The 19,612-nt window shown below is 43.6% G+C and overlaps 1 protein-coding gene across 1 annotated transcript; it reads left to right on the forward strand.

Moving 5' to 3' along the window:
- Positions 1–1,457: 1,457 nt before the first annotated feature.
- On the forward strand, positions 1,458–18,543 carry LOC147894255 (protein NARROW LEAF 1-like). Its single transcript, XM_087384727.1, has 6 exons — positions 1,458–1,905; positions 2,412–2,928; positions 16,506–16,649; positions 16,900–17,140; positions 17,243–17,743; positions 17,863–18,543. Exons 1-6 carry the CDS (start codon positions 1,766–1,768, stop codon positions 18,222–18,224), a joined length of 1,905 nt encoding a protein of 634 aa, XP_087240853.1. The 5' UTR covers positions 1,458–1,765; the 3' UTR covers positions 18,225–18,543.
- The last annotated feature ends 1,069 nt before the right edge of the window (positions 18,544–19,612 follow it).

Genomic DNA, 19,612 nt, shown 5'->3' on the forward strand with positions numbered 1-19,612 from the left:
TTGCTGGTTTTTAGAGCTAACATGCACAAAATTCAACCTTTCAAATAAAGATAAAGCGAAATCCCACTCTGATTTGGGCAACTGGTCTTTTTGTTTCTTTAAAGTCACATAGACAAGGAAAAGGGGCTAGGCATAGTTGCCCTACCACTTGAGCTACCGCTACGCCATAGATGTTTTTTGTTGTTGTAAGTATTGCCCCCCATGTATTTTTTTTCAAGGAGAAGAAATCGGGAGGTATGCTGTGAGTGTTCATAGAAAGCACTTTTTTCAGAAATTTGAAGGCTTTTCTTGAGGATTTGCGGACTGTTCAGCTGAAAAATAACCAGATTGCTTGAAATGTTGCAGATGTTACAAAAGCTGAGAAATGTTTTAGGGGTGAAAATGAAAGATGCTGGAGAGGTTGATTGTATGCAAGTTGTAGGGTTTGAGGTTTTTTTTTGTGAAGATTGTATGGAGCAGAGTGGTGACGAGCATTCGTGATGCATGCTGAAAGCTAACGGAGGAAAATTCCTGATGCAAAGTGACCAAAGCCATTGAAAGCTATGTGACTCCATGGGGCCTAGATAACGTTGAGAGAGAACTCTCTTAAAATCTTTGAATCATTGGGTGCAATAGGAAGAAGGTTGACAATGTGAAAACATAGGAAATTTGAAAGCATATGGCTTTTCTTTAATTTTAAAGTGATCTTATCTCAAGCATCCCACTAACTATTTGCTTTTAGTTTGAAACCATTTGACTAAGCCACTCTGCCCACAAAATGCTTCGCTTTGAATCATTCGATGCAACGCCTCCATCCATTTCGAATCTCGCAGTGCGATCGAATTCGAATGCTCAGCAATTCCAACCACGAATTTTTCATTCGAGAGTGGAGGCGGCAAAGCAATAGTTGCAATCGAGCACCATTTTTCGACTGTGGCATCACCGGATCCATGCCCTTTCGCGTTTTCTTATTTCGCTGCTCGGATTCGTTGCTTATTCGCACCGTTTTTTGTAAAACAAAATGATGGGTCGAAACGACGTCGATGGGCGGGGATGACGCGCGAAATTTTGCTCTTGGCATTATGACAATTGCGGCAGGCAGGAACGAATCCAGACACGCATGACGTACGAATTGGGCGGCCTCGACACAAGTGACATTAAACTCGCTTGCAAATAGGCATGGTGGATACTCAACAAGGTAATTCAAGGATGTGGGTGCCGGGTGGTCATGGGAACTGCAAAGAATCATTACGATGCAAAGGGGACCTACTTTGGTGGGGTGGGAAGACAGACAAAACAGAAAAGAAAGAGAGCGGAGGACAGAGAGAGCCGACAAGAAGGATTTCTAAAATAACAAGCCGTGCAAAGGATGATCAGGTACTGCCAGGATCGAAGTCTGAAGTTGGATGAATGAGATAAACAAAAACCAACTTTTTTGCTCTGGATCGGAACGAAGACACAGCGAGAGAGAAAAAAAAAGAGAGACAGAGTCAGAGAGAGAGAGAGAGGGAGAGAGAGAGAGACTGCGGTAGTGGCGACAATGAAAGGAATTACTGAAAGAACGAGCTTGCTCTGTCACTCGGCTCACGTAGAAAAGGATGACGAGCTCTGTTCTCGGAGACAACATTCGCTTCTACAGATGAATTGTGTTCATTTAGTCGAGAAGCTCTTACTCCTCTGTTGTTTTAAGCTTCTGCGTCTTGTCGAATAACATCGCAGTCTGTTTTCGTTACACTCCAACACTCCAGTCTGTATCCCTTTACCATCTGAGCAAGCGCGCTGCAGTATGGTTGCTAGCGAGTTTCTGCAGTCAGCCATGAATTCGGCGTCCAAAGAGTGGGGGAATAGCACGGACGCCGTTCAGGGTTCCCCCACAACTCACCTGACGAATAAGATTACGTTAAGTGAACCGGAACAATGGGATAGGTGAGCGCGTAAATTTGCAGCAAACCAAAAAATTTCCATCTTCCATTGTCAGTAAACGGAAGTATCAAACATTCCACGATAGCGACAATGTGACATTGTGCCTATGCTGCGAGCAAAGTTTCCGGGTGAAACGGTCTGCTATTGCAACATAAAATCTTATATTTACTCAGAAAAGAAGACAAACAAATGACTGAAATCATGTTCTCTCTGAATGGGTTTTGCTAACGGGGCCTAGCGTTTCACACGAATGGTGGAAGAAACAATAACATGGATCTTTGAAATTTGAATCTATATCCCTTTCGTCTCTCGACGTATGTAGACTTTTAGCTCTCATATCCAGCATGACATGTTGCTATAGCTTTTTTTAAGATCGAACGACTCGGAGGAAGTTTGTACTTCAGCGGACTTGATTGCTTCATTTGCTTCAAGTCTGATGTCTATTTGTTGCATCATCCAATTTTGGCTTCACCAGTCGATTAGAGAATGAAAGAGGAGCTGTTTTGCAGGCATAGCGAGGAGGTGGACGTTTCCAAGGTGCTTTGCGCTGGGCGCTGCGGTGCGTCCTCCCCTCTTTCAGAAGGATCGGTGCTGGACAATGATTTCCCTTTCCTCTCAGGCAATCATAAAAGCCAGCCAAGGGCAGGCAGTCCTTCATTGAAGGCATTGGCAACAGGTGCGCAGCATTCGGAAAACAGTGCTGCTTACTTCTTGTGGCCTCCCGCACACAGGCTGCTTGGCACCGCCGAGGACCGAGCAACTTATTTCAATGGCCTGCAAAAGCGTCTGCCTTCAGAGAGAAGCGAATGGGCACCCACGGGTCAGCAAGCAACGACCCTTCTGGACCTTATGACCATAAGAGCGTCTCATAGCCTTCGACTACGCCAGGTCAGCCTGGCAACAGCAGTTGGATTTCGCACAAAGGAAGGTGTTTTGACAAACATTCCCGCCATTATCGTTTTCGTGGCACGCAAGGTGAATAAAGCGTGGCTTCATGAGAGTCAAAGATTGCCCGTCCATCTTGAGGTAAGGCACTGCAAACGTCTTTAAGGGCATGTGTGTGTGTGTTTTCCCCAAAAAACAAAGAGAGAGAGAGAGAGAGAGAGAGAGAGAGAGATGTATTATCGTTTGCAGGAGCCTCGTGGGCCTATAGGACAAGGTACACAAAAAAAAAAACTCATACAAGCCTCAATGGGGCTGGAGCAAAGGGCACCCTAGGGCCCTTGCTGAGTTCTAAGCTATGTTGATCTAAGAGGAGAGAGAGAGAGCGAGGGAGGGAGGGAGAGAGAGAGAGAGAGTGAGAGTTTATCAAAGGCCCTTGGGCCTATAAGATCAAACAAAGTACAAGTGATGGCTTCACCATAGGCCTTGCCTAAAGAATGGATTGAAGGGAACACGTTTAAGTATAGAAGCCCACATTGACTATACAGGCTTGAGCCAAGGAAAAATGGTCACTAAGGTTTGCCTTTGGGGGCAAGGCCCAAAAGAGAAACCTACTAGGGAAGCCATATTTGCGTCTCTCCTAGGTGCATACAAAAGTACTATACCATGTGAAGCAATTATATGTGCAAGCAACACATAAGTGACAATGTCACTGACATCATGAGACGATACGAATTAGCCACCAGATTCCTTCCCGAAGGTGCATAATGAACCCTGCCTAGTATAAGGCAATCTTGAAGTGCAGAGTCGACGGGAGTTATGAATTTTGATTGACTTCGTCAAGAGACTATCCATGTACTTTACTGGAGACTGTTACAGTGATCCTGGTTCAAAGGAACACACACACACACACCATGTTTGTGTGCGTGTTAGTAGCGAAAAACAAGAATTAATGCCTATGATGGTCTACGAGAACTTAGAATTACAAGGTCTTGCAAGAAGATAGAACCTAATGTGCTTTGTAATGGAAAATGAAGCTAGGTAATCTACCAATTATTAACATGGTCCAAGGTAAGAAGAGCAGCTATTAAGGTTAAGCTAAGATTAAATGTGTCCTTGGTTTGCTCTACGAGCTCTTGCAAAAGTGCTTTGCCATAAAGCAGGTGCCTGTTTGGAACCTCTCATGGCTACTTTCATATATCTGGAAGTGTCCACTCTTGAAGGTCCGGTGGGACCTCTTCAAGGGCTGAGAGTCCTTTGCCCGCTGGCCCTAACGAGAGGAGGTATGACCAATGAAATTATGCTCATAATGCACAAACGTGTTGAGAGTGTTGAGCCCAATCTCTCGATATGTGTCCTATGCCCTTGGTCTGTCGAAGTCAATGCTCTACCCTGTGTCAATTAGTCCGTCCTACTTGTAACACCCTATGAGGAAGGCGAGGGGAATGTTTGAGTTGGAATTGAGGCATAGCTTGCTTTGGATGGGACTGTCACCTGTGTCGGCTCAGCCCACCTGACTTTCTACTCAAGTTAGGTCAGGAGTGGTGAACCAGAAAGCCACGCATGTAAACATATTCAGCTCAGGCGTTGTTGTAGTTTTCGACTCCAAACATTCAAAATCACAAGTTTTCTCATCGATTATCTAGATATTCCAATGCTTTAGAAAAACACAGATAGCAATAACACGATTATAACCAACAATAACTATGGGCGGTGTATTGAAACAGATGCATAAACAACAGAGCAGTCGTAAAGAAGAAACCCCTTATAAATAAAAATTTCAAGACAGACAGCTACATATATGAGATTGCAGTGATACTTAACTGCTGGATGGCGAGGATAACAAACCTCTGAGTGCACAAGCCTCTGGTCTGCTGTTCTACACCACTTTTGAGCCAAAAGGCTACTAGTTAAATGCTTGTCCGAAGGCTATGGTGTCTAGCACACACACATGGACTACGTCTGACAGTGGAAGACTTGCACATGTGCTAAATATTCACTGCATTATTGTCTCAGTGCCACTACCGAGAAGTCCTCCTTGGAGTGAACCAAGGGGGCTGGGCTGAAGACGCTGTCCTGCTGGAGGTTGCAATGCTTGTGAGGAGTAGCTACAGCTGGATTTTGCAATGAGTGCAGCCCCAAATCTCTCTCCCCCCCCCCCCCCACTCAGCTCCTCGGTCCGTGCAGCCCACACTCCTGCCCCTAGCTCCACTCAGCCCACCCACCTAACCTAACTCTCAGGTGCAGGTTGGGGTAGCAGCAGCGGTTTGGCTCATGGTAGCAGGAGCCCGTTACGCCCGTCAGCTCTAGGTCGTCAGCCACACCTCCAGCAGCCTCCCCCCCCGCCCCCCCATGGGTCAGAGAGAGACGAGGAGTGCACAAGGCATCTCAGCTCGAAATTATTATAGCACACTACTATATTCTAGTCCTATCATAAAATGGCCTTCATTACATCATTTTAAACTCATAGAGTCTTTGGGTCTAGATTTAAAGTCTCTGATTAGTGCTATCCATCTTGATAAACAGCCCACTTTCCTTCCTTCCGAGCTGCTTTCACTTTGGCTAATTCTGTGTTCCTTACTTTGAGCTCGGTCGGCATGTCTTAGTACCTTTCAACTTGTTGGTTTGTTTGAGAACTTTGCTCCTTGCTAGCTTGTCTTGGAAGATTACCCTTACGTGTGCCCCTTTTGGAGGATGTAATTATTTCTTTTAAGTCCCACTCAATCTGGGGGATCGATCGCCTTCTTGAGATTGTCAAGCTTTGTTTCTGTGTTGCCCTCTCCTACACTCCAACCTTCTGGTAGCCCTCCTATGTGTGCAATCGGATCATTAGCAACCCTGGTTTCTTGCTCTTTTACCTCCTTGTAAACATCACATTTATAAATCTTGGAGTTCAAGGTGGCTGTGAGTTCCTGCTTCATAGACTTGAGCTTGGTGGTGACTATTTCTTGTAGTTTAGTTACAAGATGTGGTGCAGTTGCTTGTGTAGTGTATTGTTGCAAAACCTCTTTGATTACCTTGCTGTTCATGTCCAAGACTTCCTTCTTCAAAGAAGCAATTCGGAGCTTCGCGTCTCTGAGTTCTCGCTGCAAGAAATAAATCTGCTCAGCTTGCTCTGATATCTAGTCAAGGCATATGGGGGAGCGTGGGGGGGGGAGGGAATCACAGAGTAAGAGAGCTTCTTTGCTGCAGTAGTAGGAGTGGAGGCGACACATTGCTTCTCCATGGTGGCCTTGGCTGGCATCCCCCCTTGCTGTACCGTAACCCCTGGAACTGGGCTGGGGGAAGTCACCCTAGCTCAGGGTCGGGACGACGAGCTGCCTGCTTCTGTTCATTGTGCAAGCGAACTAGAAAAAGGAGGGTGGCCAAACTCATCCTCCAAAAAGAAGGTTGAAAACCATAGCTCCATCACTTATAGGAGGGACTTTCTATCTATCTATCTATCTATCTATATCTATATATCTATCTATCTATAGATAGATAGATAGAGGGAGGGAGCGAGGGAGGGAATTATATTAACGTCTTCAGGAGACCTCACGGGCCTATGAGACAAAGTACAAGAGCACCAATACATCTGTGAGTTGTTTCTGGATGTGTGTGCGCGTGCGTAGCTGTTCCACTTTGGACGGCCTAGATTTCAGGCCTTACAAGGTTTTTTTCTAGGGGCCAACTTTGGTGCTAGTTTTTGGCAACAATATACACACATGCTTTTTCTTTTTGTATAAATAACTTTCCATTAAGAAAATTATACATTCGAATGTAACTTTCCATTAAGAAAATTATACTTTCATAGTGTCCCAAAGTGGAACAGCTATATTTGGGTAAAACAAACTTCGCATTAAAAAGAATGTACACACACACACGCGCGCGCATGCACGCTTTTTTTCTTGGGTGGAAATCTTTGTTACTTTATATTACAGAGTCACTATCCCAAAATGGGATGTGCCAAAATACAGCAAGAGAAGATCTCAGTATATGACAAGTATACTTCATAGTCTATGTACTGAGTTTGCAGACAAGCATAAAAAGATTGCTGCAAGGAGTGCCTGAAAAAAGAGAGAAGAGAAAAAGTAGGATCACCAAAGACTCTCTGATTTTTGTCTTGTCATAGAGTCCAGAGTGCCTTGTAGCGAACCTAAGTGAAAAATAAATCAAACTCCTACCTAGATGGGTGAATCCCAAAAAGCCAGAAAAACTTCCCAAAAGTAGCATTTGGAAATCTAGTTCTCAAACGCAGCCCTAGGAAGCCCAAGAAATCACGGGTGTGAGAGCAATGCCAAAGAAGATGAGGCACTAATTCCCACGGAGCGAAACATCTGTGGCAAAAAGCCGGAGCAATATGTCTGCGTGCCAAAAGGTGCCCAGATGGAAGAACTCCTAGCAAGACTCTCCACAAGAAAACTTGTTGTCGAAGAGGAATTTTAGAATAAATCCCTCTCAGTCTCTTTTGCCACCACTTTGCAGGACGATTCAATTGCCAAAGATGATTCGTCCTTTGTAAAACCCAAGGCAAGGGTAAAAGAACTTTATACAAAGAAGATACAATAATGTGAGACAGCCTCAAAGGACGGCATGTCGACCTTCGCAAATGAAGAGTCCAATCCTGAAGCCGGTCCTCAAGCTTTAGTTGCGGTACCGGCTGAAAATACTGAAGCATATGAGTAATAGTGTGCCATATAGGATGATAATGCATGCCAAGACATATTTTGCAGCAGCCGAAGGAAAAGAAAGAATGGTTTCATCATCATGAATAACATCTGCAACCGAGTGGATCCCTTTCGCACTAAGGAAGTATGAACCTCTAGGCTCCTGCAAAGCCAGCGGAGGGACAAAAACCCTTGACCAATGTATGCTCTCAGCTCTTAGAGAATTTCCTTCAAGGGATCCTGGCCATGCCATTCCAAATGCGAGAGGATGTGTTTCCAGTCCATCAACATGTTGGATACTAGTGGACAACCTTTGATCTTACCATCAATACAACCCAAAAGAAAATCCTAGTGAGTGGGTTGCCAGTATCCAAAGGCAGGGGTGGTGAGTTGCGAGAGCAAATGGCGCATCATGGCAGCCCAAGGCTGAGAACCTTGCATAAATTGCAGCATCATTTTGCCTTTATGAGCAAGAATATGCACATGGATGTTAAGAATATTGAGACCTTTATGCATCTTTGGCGAACATAGATGCTACACCGAAAGCAATCTCAAACTTTTCTTGCCATGTTTGGAGCACTAGAAGGTTTCCATCACTATAGACATGACAGAGGTAAGGTCTCCCTTGCTGAACATAATCAGAGGCAAGTAAAACTAAATATATGGCATCAAAATGGATTGAACAATCCGTAGCCTGACATGCAATGGCCAAGTGGCTAACTTCTAGTATTCAAGCTTTTTCTTCAGCTTTGCAAGCATCCAGTCAGACTATTGGCGACGAGTAATCATCGAACCTAAAGGATAACCGAGATGGTGAACCAGTCGAGTGGGTTGGAGAATTTCCCCCGGCCATAAAAGAGAATGCCAGTCTTTGGAATGCAAAGGCAGCAACCATAGTTCTTGCACTGTGTAGACTACACATGCCATCCGCTCTGAGAGTTTGAGCTCTCTCCATTGCCTCATGAGTGACACCCATCTGCATACGTGCTCATCTAATATATATATATATATATATAAACCTTAAAACTGAAACTCCATTTCCACCGTTTCTTCTAGTGCCGAAACTCCAAAACACCATTATATATATATATATATATATATATGTATATATATATCTTAAAACTAAAACTCCATTTATACCGTTTCTTCTAGTGCCGAAACTCCAAAACACCATTTCCCGCCTATTTTATATATAGTTATATAGTTATTATTATTACATATGTCATACATCACAAAATTGAAAGATAGTACATACATCTTCAAATTTCACAATAACTTATAACTTCAAAGAATTCAAAGTTCGGCAAAGCCGCATATGCTACATCAATTACCATAGATGATAGATCATAAATGACAAGTAGTTTGGGGCCTAGGCTGAAGCCTCATAAAAGTGAATATAAAACATGATCCATGTCACATGTGACATGACAAAATCCATGCTATCGTTAGCCTCCTCTGACTCCTGAGTGTCAGCCTTAGATGAAGATAAGAGAGGATCCTGCTCCTTTGGCCCTGCTAAAGTGGAAGCGATGGATACAACCCTCGATCTCTGCCTCTGAGAGCGGGTGGAAGAGCGAGTGGTATGGGTCGATGATGTCAACTCCTCATAAAGTAAGGAGTACATATCGCGCTCTTCCTATGGGATCTCTAGTAAAGTAAGTTAAGTAAGTAAAGTAAAGTAAAGTAAGTAAAATAAAGTAAGTAAAGTAAGTAAAGTAAGTAAGTAAGTATGTATGTATAGAGAGAGAGAGATGAAATGAAATTCTTGTAAAGCCCACGGGAGACCTGTTCAGATCTATGGGACTAATAAAAAAGCAATTACAAAATACAAGGTCTAGAGAGTTTTAGACAGAACTCCACTAGACAGAAATTGTATAGTCTTCCCAAGCAGTTGTAGCTTGAATGAAGAGAATGTGGGCCACATTTTGATTAGCCTTTTCCTTTAGTGCTAGCCTTTGTCACAGTTGAGTCTACCCTTCACCTCCGGAGTGCCGACAAAAACTCAGTATGAAGACTTTTGTATAAACGGATGCTCAAGTATGTGTGGGCGTGTGGATTCTTATGCGTAAGAGCATACGAATCCGCTTTTTGATTAGCATTTTCCTTTAGTGCTAGCCTTTGTCACGGTTGAGTCTGGCCTTCACCTCCGGAGCGCAGACAAAAACCCAGCATGAAGACCTTTGTATTAATGGATGCTCAAGAATGTGTGGGTGTGTAGATTCGTATGCGTGAGAGCATATGTTTATACTATGGTCTACACCCATTGTTGGGCACTGATGACGTCACCACTTGGATGTCATAGTATCTAGTCTCTTCTATCTGTGATGGAGTTTATGGTTTCAACCTTATGAGTGACTATCATGAGATTGAAACTGCACTATGTGTTGGGTTTTTAGAGGATGAGAGTTTGGGCATGTTCTTGGATTCATCTAGATATATCCACTAGACAAGAAAACAACAACAATCTGCACTAGGATAAGTAAACCTACCCAACTCAGTCTAAAGTTACCAAGACAATGAAACAATATTATAACATATATGGTCCTGGAGAGGGCCACATATCCCTGTGAGCCACCAAGTCTACGGGGAAAGACTGTAGAGGGTTGCTAAGATCCCCCTTGATGCTCAGTGCTTGCTTCTAGATGCTAGGAGTGCTTTCTTATGTGTTGCCATCTAGACCATTGTAGGCCCAACTTGCTGTGCTGGGAGGCAGAGAAAGGTCATCACATTCTATGGTACCATTGTCTGCATATCCTGTGCTAATTTGATCGCCGAGTATCCCTGACATTGCCATCATATAAAGCGATGCTCAACTTGTCCTCATACATTTCATAGAATCTCTCTAGCTGGGGGTGTCTGTCCATCTACCGGTTATTCTTACTAAGTTATGTAGGTCTTCAATTTGTTAAAATCGCACGTCAAGGGTCATTCATAGCTTTTGCCTCTAGGTCACGAGAGCTGATTCTTAATTTGTCTCTTAAATTTTCCTCGAGATACTGTTGTTCACTGTATGTTACCATGGGGTTGATCTCTTTTTTGTAAAACTTCACTTTCCCCTTACATCCTCACCATAATGTCCACCATGTTTTGCTGCACAAAGGCCCCTTCTCTCTCAAGTAAATCATGGCTTGAGATATCCCACCTTTCCAATCAGTTATGTGCCTCTTTGAACTATCCTTTTTCTATGGTGGCTTCCATCACTTTGTAATGAATTCTATTGCTGTCCATTTTTCTAGTTGACCATAGATAGAGATCAAGAGACATATTGCTTCACCCTCAAGGGTAGCATTCCGGTTTTTGCCAAAATCATGGTTTAGGGAGTTTGCACTCTAAACCCTATCTCTTCTATTAGGACCCTTTTATGAATTCTCTCTATTCTTTTCTCACATTTCTTTTGCTAAATTTTTTCCCCATACTTGACATCGTACAAGACCACAGGCTGCACTAGAGTGTAAAAATTGAATTTCCTCATACTTGAATTGCAGATGTTTGACTTTCTGCATTTGTTTTGTAAGTTGAACAAAGCTTTTAGGCATCCAAGTATCCTCGTTTCTACGTATAGATTCCATTTGTAGTTGTCCTCAAAATCCAGTCCTAAATACTTTGGAAGATTTCACCACTTCTAGCTTGCTTCCATCAAACAAAATAGAATCAGATTTATCTTTTTTCCCAATGATCATCACCTTAGTCTTGTCATTATCTACAATCGTACCTGTGTTTTTGCTTAAATCTGAGAGAACATTGAGCTGTTTTTGAAGCTGAGCTGCATTTTTGGCAAAAAAGGACCACATCATCTGCATAGATAAGCAGTAAAACCACGTATCCTGCAAGCTGAATGCCATCTCTGCCCTTTTGTCTTAGTTCATATATGAAGAGTCCAAAAGGCGGTGGGGAGAGGGTCCAGCCTTTTCACTGATAAAAGAGGCTTAGGGGTGGAATTTTTGATGGGATCTGTAAGCTCGGCTAGGACCCTTTTATACAATCTGGCTGTAGCCCCTTCTAGAGGGCCTTTAAGTTTATCCATTCTTTCCCATAGCTGGCCTTGGTACCATATCAAAAGCTTTCTTGAAGCAACAGTGCACTGATTTGTCTTTGCCCTTAGCTCCCTCCATTATAGCCCTGAGAGTGAAATGTTTGGGTATAAAACCAACCAGAGAGGGGACTCTAACAGATTTCTGCCCATGTACTTATTCTTTTCTCCAATAACTTTCCAAACAGTTTTGCCATGAGACTGCTTGCCATAATTGTCCTGTAGTTCTTTAAGTACATACTTGCCAGCTTTGTGGGAAACACTCAGTCGTAGCCTTATTCAAGACTTCCTGGATCTTTTGGTGGCGATTTTTCCCTCCCCATTTAATCATCCCGGTTATAAGATCTTGTTGGTCTTTTGCTTTTCCATTCATGAGACTTAGTATGCCTTTTGATACTTCTTTGGTCGGAATTTTTTATTGTATAGGACTATTTGAGGTCTTCCAATTACAAGCTGCTCCATCATTGTTTGCGTAGAGATTTCTGATGTGTGCGATCGAGCTCTGCCAAGGCACTTCTTTTAGAGTGTAGGTTCTTCCAAAGACCTTTTGAGGAAGACCGTTTTTTTCCTCCTTATCATGTTGTTATATATTTTGTCCTTGATGTCCTTGTCTTCAAGCATCTTTCCATTGATGCCATGGAGATGATCAGTGAACCGCTACACCAGCTAGCTTGTGAGGCGAGCACAGAGAGATGCTAGAACCCAGCCATGCATGGCATCCCTTTGCATCTTCCTTGTCGTTTTCTGAATACCTTATGGGCTGTTTCCTTGAGAACCTGAAAGACTGCTTGTCCATTTCTTGGCATGTACCTGGCCATTCCATTTCGCTGACTGATTTTTCTATTTCTGTTTCATATATGTCTAATTTTTTGTAGTCCATCTTAAGCCATTGGCTTAGTTGTGAAAGAGCAATTCACTGTGAGCCTCTGGAGACTGGGGGAACTCCATCAGTTTCTTGCCAATGTAGTGATTCTGATTTTTTGAACTGTTTGGGGCTGCATAAGTACATAATCTACCACACTCCTCCTTTGAGGAGTTGGCATGTAAATTCTGCTGATCTTGGGTACAAGGTACGTCCATTTACAATTCTAGATCAAAACATTCTCCAAGTGACAAGAGATGTCTGCCCATTTATGTGATGTCGCTTTTGTCCTTTGAATTTCCTACCCATTTCAGCTCTTCTTCTGCATTATCATCTTCCAATTATAGAGAGTCTTTGTTGATTTTTGTACCTTGGATCTGAAGTGATTGTGTCCTTGCATTAAAGTCTCCTGTCAAAATCACCTCACCTTGATCCAAGCAATTGCCAAAATTCTTATGTGAAAGAAGTGATCTTCACTTGACGTGCTGATTTTGGTAGAAGATGATTTGGGGGAGCAAAATAGCAGGCTACCCCTCTTCAGGTAAATTGTTCTTTGATGTCTTGGATCATCACAGACAAAGAACCTTCTTCTATGCAGGAGGCGCTCTCTCAAGAGCATTGGAAGAGAGCTATGGAGCTGGAGATAGAAGCCATTGAGAAGAATGGGACCTTGGAGTTGGTTCCAAGACCAAGCAGCGGTCTGTCAAAGTGGGTCTACAAGACCAAGTATACTTCGGATGGAGGTGTGGGCAAGCACAAGGCTAGATAGCTGGAGCATGGAGGGTAGAAGTCCATGATCTAATTATAGGGCTGGAGCGATTCCAATTGGGGAGAATTCAGACACCTGACGCTCGACCATAGGATATTGCTTCACCCTCGAGGCAGCAGCAATCACATGGAGCAGTGAACTGCAACCTACCATAGCCTTATCTTTGACAGAGGCTGAGTACCAGGCCACTTGTTCAGCTAAGTGAGACATTTTGGCTTCGCAGATTGCTTGTTGAGAAAGGGTTTCCACAGCTCTCCAACTGTCATCCATAGTGATAATCAAAGCTGTATAGCACTTGCTCACAATCCATGCTTGGACAAAGCACATTGCTGCTATGGCCCTTGCTGAGTACTAATCTATGCTAGCAAAATCATAACCATAATCAATCAAGTGCAAACTGAATCAAGTCACTCTCGGAGCTGGGACTCACAAATCGAAGCCCGGCACAGTGATGGCTCTTTGGTGAGCTGTGAAAATATCTCGTATCTGCATCTGTCAGGCTGTCTCGCGCTGTGCGGGGGACACGGTCTCCTCGATCTCTGAACTCTCAGGGCTATGTCCAGAGTGAGCCCTCGTCTCTGTCGGTCCCCCCTGAGGAAAGCTGTGATAGGTCGGACCTCAAGGGCTCGATGAAGTGATCTTGCTCATCTTCTGCAAGACAGAGGACAACACGGCGAACCTGTTTACCAAGCCACTTTAACAACAGTTTCTTGGTGCTCATTCCAGCTCCCTGAGGCTGATTCAACATCCAGGAGGTGAGAGGCAGTGTTAGCATCTCTTGATATATCATATGTAGAGTATGACTGAGGGCTGTATTGTGGGTGTGCCAGCCCATGGAGAGGTCTAGACAGATAGGAAAAGATGGGGGGCTGGTTTTTCTGCCTGCCATGGAGGAGTCCTATCCACAGATGTGTTCAGGGGGTGGGTGCGTGGCTATTTTCAGTATTCACCTGCCTCCGGGCCCACCTTGGAGGCACCTATGTGGCACCACTGCTTGTGACATAGACTCGCCTGGGTTAGGAGGCCAACCAGGCCTCCAACCAGGTGGGTAACCTGACCTGCTGGTAGGGTTCACCTCAACCCTGGTTGGCCACAGGGCTGTGTGGACTACAGCTTAAAAGAGAAGGATGGGACTGTGTCGGCTGAAGGAAGGGGTAACAACTAGCCTTGAGAGAGGATGAGAAGAGAGGAGGTGGCAAGTGTACACAAACAAATGCCAAATCGATTTAAAGCATCAAAGGGATTCTAGGTAGTTTTATAATTACAGGAACACATTTAAAGGAAGCGGGAAACAATTGACCCACATCCCTTTTTCAAATTTTAGTTTTTAAAATAAAGTGCACCTCTACAAAGCACAGAACCCTTTTTTTTTGTATGCGTACTGTACTGTATGGAAAGTTTGGTACGGGTACCAAAATTACCTGACTCAATCTATCACATCCTTGGGCTTCACTCTGCTTTTCCCTCGCTAGAAGCAGAATCTTCCCCCTTGCTTCCCCATGCCGTCAAGCTTTTCCCTTGCTAGAGGCAGAAGCTTTGAAAGCTTCCCCCTTGCTCTTCCTTCAGTGATCTCCCATATAAGCCTTGCCTCCGAATGACTATGAAGCTTCACCGTCCAGATAGGATAATTAGTCCCATCCAAGTTAGGAATAGGCATGTGAGAAGCTAGTGCAAGCGCTAAAAATGGCATTACGAAGTTTGAACAGAGTACAACACAGACAGTCAGAAAGTACAGCACCTTGCTGAATTGGAGTCTTCCAATGAATTCAAGGACGCCTTCCTTGAATTCATTGGAGCAGATCACAAAAATATCACCTAGAGTTGAGGGCCTACTGAAGAGCCCTGAGTCTCTCACTGATCTCTCACACTGTTGATACACACAGACGTTCAAAAACTGAAGCAGAACTAGGACTATATTCATCCACAAGCATGTGGAAAACTGCTCAGAGAAGAGCCATAAACATCCAGCAAGGTGCTGCGGGAAACAACAGTCACAAGCAACTGATATGCTGAGGAGCCAAGACACGCTCACTCCTGTGCTGCCTGTAATCAGGCATCAGTGGGATAGGTTGTAGTGTGCCAATAGGGGTGGTGAAGCTGGAAACCCTCCTGGGCCGACCAGACCTGCAACAGACTGGAATGGTCTTTACAACTTCCCACCTATATTCAGCTCCTGCCAAGCCTATAAATATGCCCTGGCCCTGCCTGCAAAAAAGCGCTGCAAGCCTGCAACGCTGCCACAGATACAGCGCTATCTGCAGCTCTTTGTAGCCTGGCACAGCTCTAACAGTAAGCCTACATCAGCCTCTACTGCCCAGATCCTACACCAGCGTCTACTGGACCCCGAGTCCTCATATGGAAACTCACAAGTGGGTCAGTGACCTCAACTAAGACACAGTCCCACATTTGGGTTGTCATTGATCACAGTCACCGGCCTTTTCTTGCAGGCTCTTATTTTTTCTCGCGTACTTGTGATTGGTCGGTGCTTCTCTCAGCTCGGTCTGGCAATCTTTCTCTGTGTTTTCCTATTTTCGGGACTTATTGGCTTCTTTTTGGGTCGCTTTTGTCTTAGCACCTCACAGTCAACTCTCTGAATTCAATTGTGAGTCATAAGGGAAATGTCATCAGATCCACAGCCATGAGCAGCTGGCCCTAGCCTCCTCAGTCAATAGATCCAGCCTAGATGTTATATTCAGCCCCTTCCATTAAGGTTTTTTACAGCTATAATTGGTGGCTCATTGATGATTGCCGAGGCCAATCCCAAAGCTGGCCTGTGGGGGCCATAATGTGGACTTTGAATTCGAAAACGGTCCGGCAGGAGAAAAAGCTATTCCTCATATGGGGACTTAATGCATGGCCATGGATGTACTAACTTTAACCCAGACACTGACAAAGCATTGACATCTCCAACATAATGCAGACATGTGGCTCACTCAATTCACTTGTATGTTGTTTGATGCGGGCCTTGATCCTCAGAGTTGAGGGAAATTGGTCTCAGTTTTTTCCAGTAAGACAGGTGAGATGAGCCTTGATCCTCAGAGTTGAGGGAAATTGGTTTCAGTTTTTTCCAGTAAAACAGGTGAGATGGGCGAGGTTAGGGTGTGGCGCGACGGGCGAGGCTAGAGCTCCTCCATGGCCTCCAATCGGTCCCAGTTTTATGCTGCTATTGCACATGTGTATAGGCTACTTCCTTTCGTAATTCTTTCACGATTCTCTCTGTGATATATTACGAAATTGTTTTCTCGAGCGCATCCACTGACTTTGCTGAAATTTCTGTCTACAAGCAGGATTTAAAATCATTATTTAATTCTTGATTATCTGCTGTCCTTGAGAGATCTTAGGATGAACCTGACAAGCTGCAGTAGTGGCTTGCTGGATCTGCATATTCTAAAATGATTGCTTTCTACATTGCAGGGACCTGGAGGTGTCTGGTGCGATGTGGATGTGGTTGAGTTTTCATATTATGGGGCACAAGCTGTCACTCCTAAAGAACAAGTTTACACAGAGTTGGTGGAACAATTACGAGGGAGTGATTCATGTGTCGGTCCAGGATCTCAGGTATTCAACCAATTCCTTTTCTAAGAATTACACAGCCTATCTAAAAGCTGAAGTCGCCACCTCTTTCTATCCACAAGTTATAGGATACTATTTTCCCTTTTACTTTGTCTTTGCTCATCTTTTGCTGTCTCGTGAAATATGTATAAAACATGTTCTTCAAGTCACAGTCAAACATTGGCTCAGTTCCTTTTGCTTGCCTCATTATTGACGAGATGTTTCGTGAAATTTTCCTTGGTGTTTACTTCATCAGGTTGCTAGTCAAGAAACTTGTGGTACTTTGGGTGCTATAGTGAGAAGTAGGACTGGTGCTCGTCGAGTTGGCTTCTTGACCAACAGGCATGTTGCAGTAGACTTGGATTACCCCAACCAGAAGATGTTTCATCCACTGCCTCCAAAAGTTGGACCGGGTGTTTATCTTGGTGCGGTAGAGAGAGCAACATCTTTTATTACAGATGATTGGTGGTATAGCATCTTTGCAAGTACGAATCCAGGTGCGTCCCATTCCCACAGTGTAAGCTGTTCTAACCATTGTCACAGGTTTTATGCTTGGTTTCATGTATCATGATGCTTTTCTTGGACACTCTTGTTGACAGAAACATTTGTGCGAGCTGATGGTGCTTTCATACCATTTGGAGATAGCTTTGATATTAGGAAAGTTACACCCACAGTGAAAGGAATAGGTGATATGGGTGATGTTATGGTCATAGATCTACAAGCTCCTATCAGCAGCATAGTAGGAAGGCAAGTGGTGAAGGTTGGTAGAAGTTCAGGGCTCACAAAAGGTAGCATCATGGCTTATGCTCTTGAATACAACGACGAGAAAGGCATTTGTTTCTTCACTGACTTCCTTATAGTAGGAGAAAATAAGCAGGGTTTTGATTTGGAAGGGGATAGTGGCAGCCTTATATTGATAACTGAAGAGAATGGCAGAAAGCCTAGGCCTGTGGGAATAATCTGGGGAGGCACAGCAAATCGTGGACGTTTAAAACTATGGAATGGCCACGGGCCTGAGAGCTGGACAAGTGGAGTTGATCTTGGGCGTCTTTTGGAGTTGCTCCGACTTGATTTGATAACTAGCAGAACTGCTCTTGAAAGTAGGCTTTACAGAATTGCATTGCTTGTGATTTCCCAAAAAGCTTAATGACTCCTATGTTTTTTGCTTCACATGTGCTTTTCTTTGTTGAAGATTGAACCCTTGAATTGTATTTCACAGATGCTATTGAGGAGCAAAGGTGGGAAAAGTTTTCTCCAAGGCCTTTATGCACCAGCTGCCCAGGAGAAGGGAATGACAGCCTTTCAAGGTTTGGTATAATGAATCAAACTCATCAGCTGGGTCAAGGAGAGGAGCTTGGGAGAGCCGGGATAAACCCTGATTTGGCTTTCATGAGCTCATCAGTTCTTGATGATTCATCGATTGGCTTCATTAAAGAGATTGATTTCGGAATTCGACACATTGAGAGGAATACAGAATATCAGCAACAACAAGGTTTGTCGGCCTTAAAGAAGATTAGCAGTGAAGACCTTTCAGTTGGCCTTCATCCTTATGCCAGAGATGCTAAGCGAAAAAGGGAATGAAGCATCTACAAAATTTCGAAGTGATTTCTAAAATGATGCATGCTCTTGGCAGCTCAAGCAGTAGGGGGCCTGCCTACCTGAGTGGCTGCCCTCATTCCAATCCTGCTCAGAGCGCGTAGGTCCTTGGCAGTGTGCCCCTCATTAGGACCATGGGTGCGTGCATTCAAAGAAAAAAACTACCCACCTTTATGGTAACAAGTGAATTATGGGCATTCTCATTTGTGCTTTTTAAAATACAACACATATCATGTTGAGACACAGGTTCATTGTGCACACTGACCCTTTCAAGTCGACACATAAAAGTTTTACTTTTGACCACCTCATGTGTGTGTTTTTGTGTGCATGTATGCATGTCTATGTGTGTTCAGTACCTGTATGCATGCCTATCTGCGTAGTAGTCCAAGAGCTCGTGGTAGTTCACGAGTCCATAAAAATCCAAGAGTCCAAGGGTGGCTTGTAACAGCCAGGTATTAAAAGGCTTTGTTCTTTTTTCCCATGGGTAATAGGTAGAAAGAAATATCAGTCACATCCAAAATGCATGCATCCACTTCCCACTTATATATTGTTGCGCTTTGGTTAGGGTTCTCATAACATCCATTCACTTAATTGCAAACAAAATAAAAATTTCCCTCCCCCAAATCTCCTAGTGTAGAAGAATCTTGCTTTGAACAATCTTCTTTCTTGCCTTGACCTAGTCTTCAAGATCAAAACTACCAAGGCTCTTTAAAAGCATCCACTCACATAACACTAGAAGTATCTATTTGAGATATTCTAATTATTACATGTTTATGTCATTAGAAATATATCAACCAGCTATTTCTAATTCAGAAGGCATGTTGCAAAACAACTTTTTCAACTATTCTTTTTCCTAGAAAGGAACTATTTATCGGAAAATTTAAATTATGGAAAGAGCACATTAAGTTGCTAAAAAATAATCAAGAAAGAAGTGAAGTCGATCTTGCATGCCAATTCATTTTGGCATAGCTTCCTGAATCAATAGTAGTTTACCTAGTCATCAAGTCTCAAGGCGAAGTACCCACTAGAGTAGAGACCCACCGTTGATCGAATACATAAATTGGCAGGAGCAGAAGCAAGTGGCTATTATGTTGGCCAAAGAATTAAAAGGAAAGGCACCTATTGTTGACTTATAGTTAGAAGCACATGTGGTCCCACAATCATCCATACTAGTCCAAGCAGAGAAACAACAAGAGCTCGAGTCTAGAAGTCGTACAAGCATGGGAGACGTTCCAAAGCATGAAGGTTAGTCTTTTTGTGGTTGAATTATTAAGAATTGCTCTATATTGGAGGGACTTAATTTTTGCAATAAATTTGGGCCAAGGAGAAGCCTATTCAAGATGTAGATTCTCTTGCGATGATGCCTATCATTA

Source organism: Dipteris shenzhenensis, chromosome 14 (genome assembly GCF_047967505.1).
Source record: "Dipteris shenzhenensis isolate YYH24624 ecotype China chromosome 14, Dip_SZ_1.0, whole genome shotgun sequence".
Lineage (NCBI taxonomy): Eukaryota > Viridiplantae > Streptophyta > Polypodiopsida > Gleicheniales > Dipteridaceae > Dipteris > Dipteris shenzhenensis.

Excerpts from the sequence above, each read along its gene's own strand:
- LOC147894255 (XM_087384727.1), top strand. The coding sequence starts at position 1,766 with ATGGTTGCTAGCGAGTTTCTGCAGTCAGCCATGAATTCGGCGTCCAAA. Across the intron at positions 1,906-2,411 it reads GAACCGGAACAATGGGATAG|GCATAGCGAGGAGGTGGACG; the intron begins GTGAGCGCGTAA and ends GCTGTTTTGCAG. Across the intron at positions 17,744-17,862 it reads TAGCAGAACTGCTCTTGAAA|ATGCTATTGAGGAGCAAAGG; the intron begins GTAGGCTTTACA and ends TGTATTTCACAG.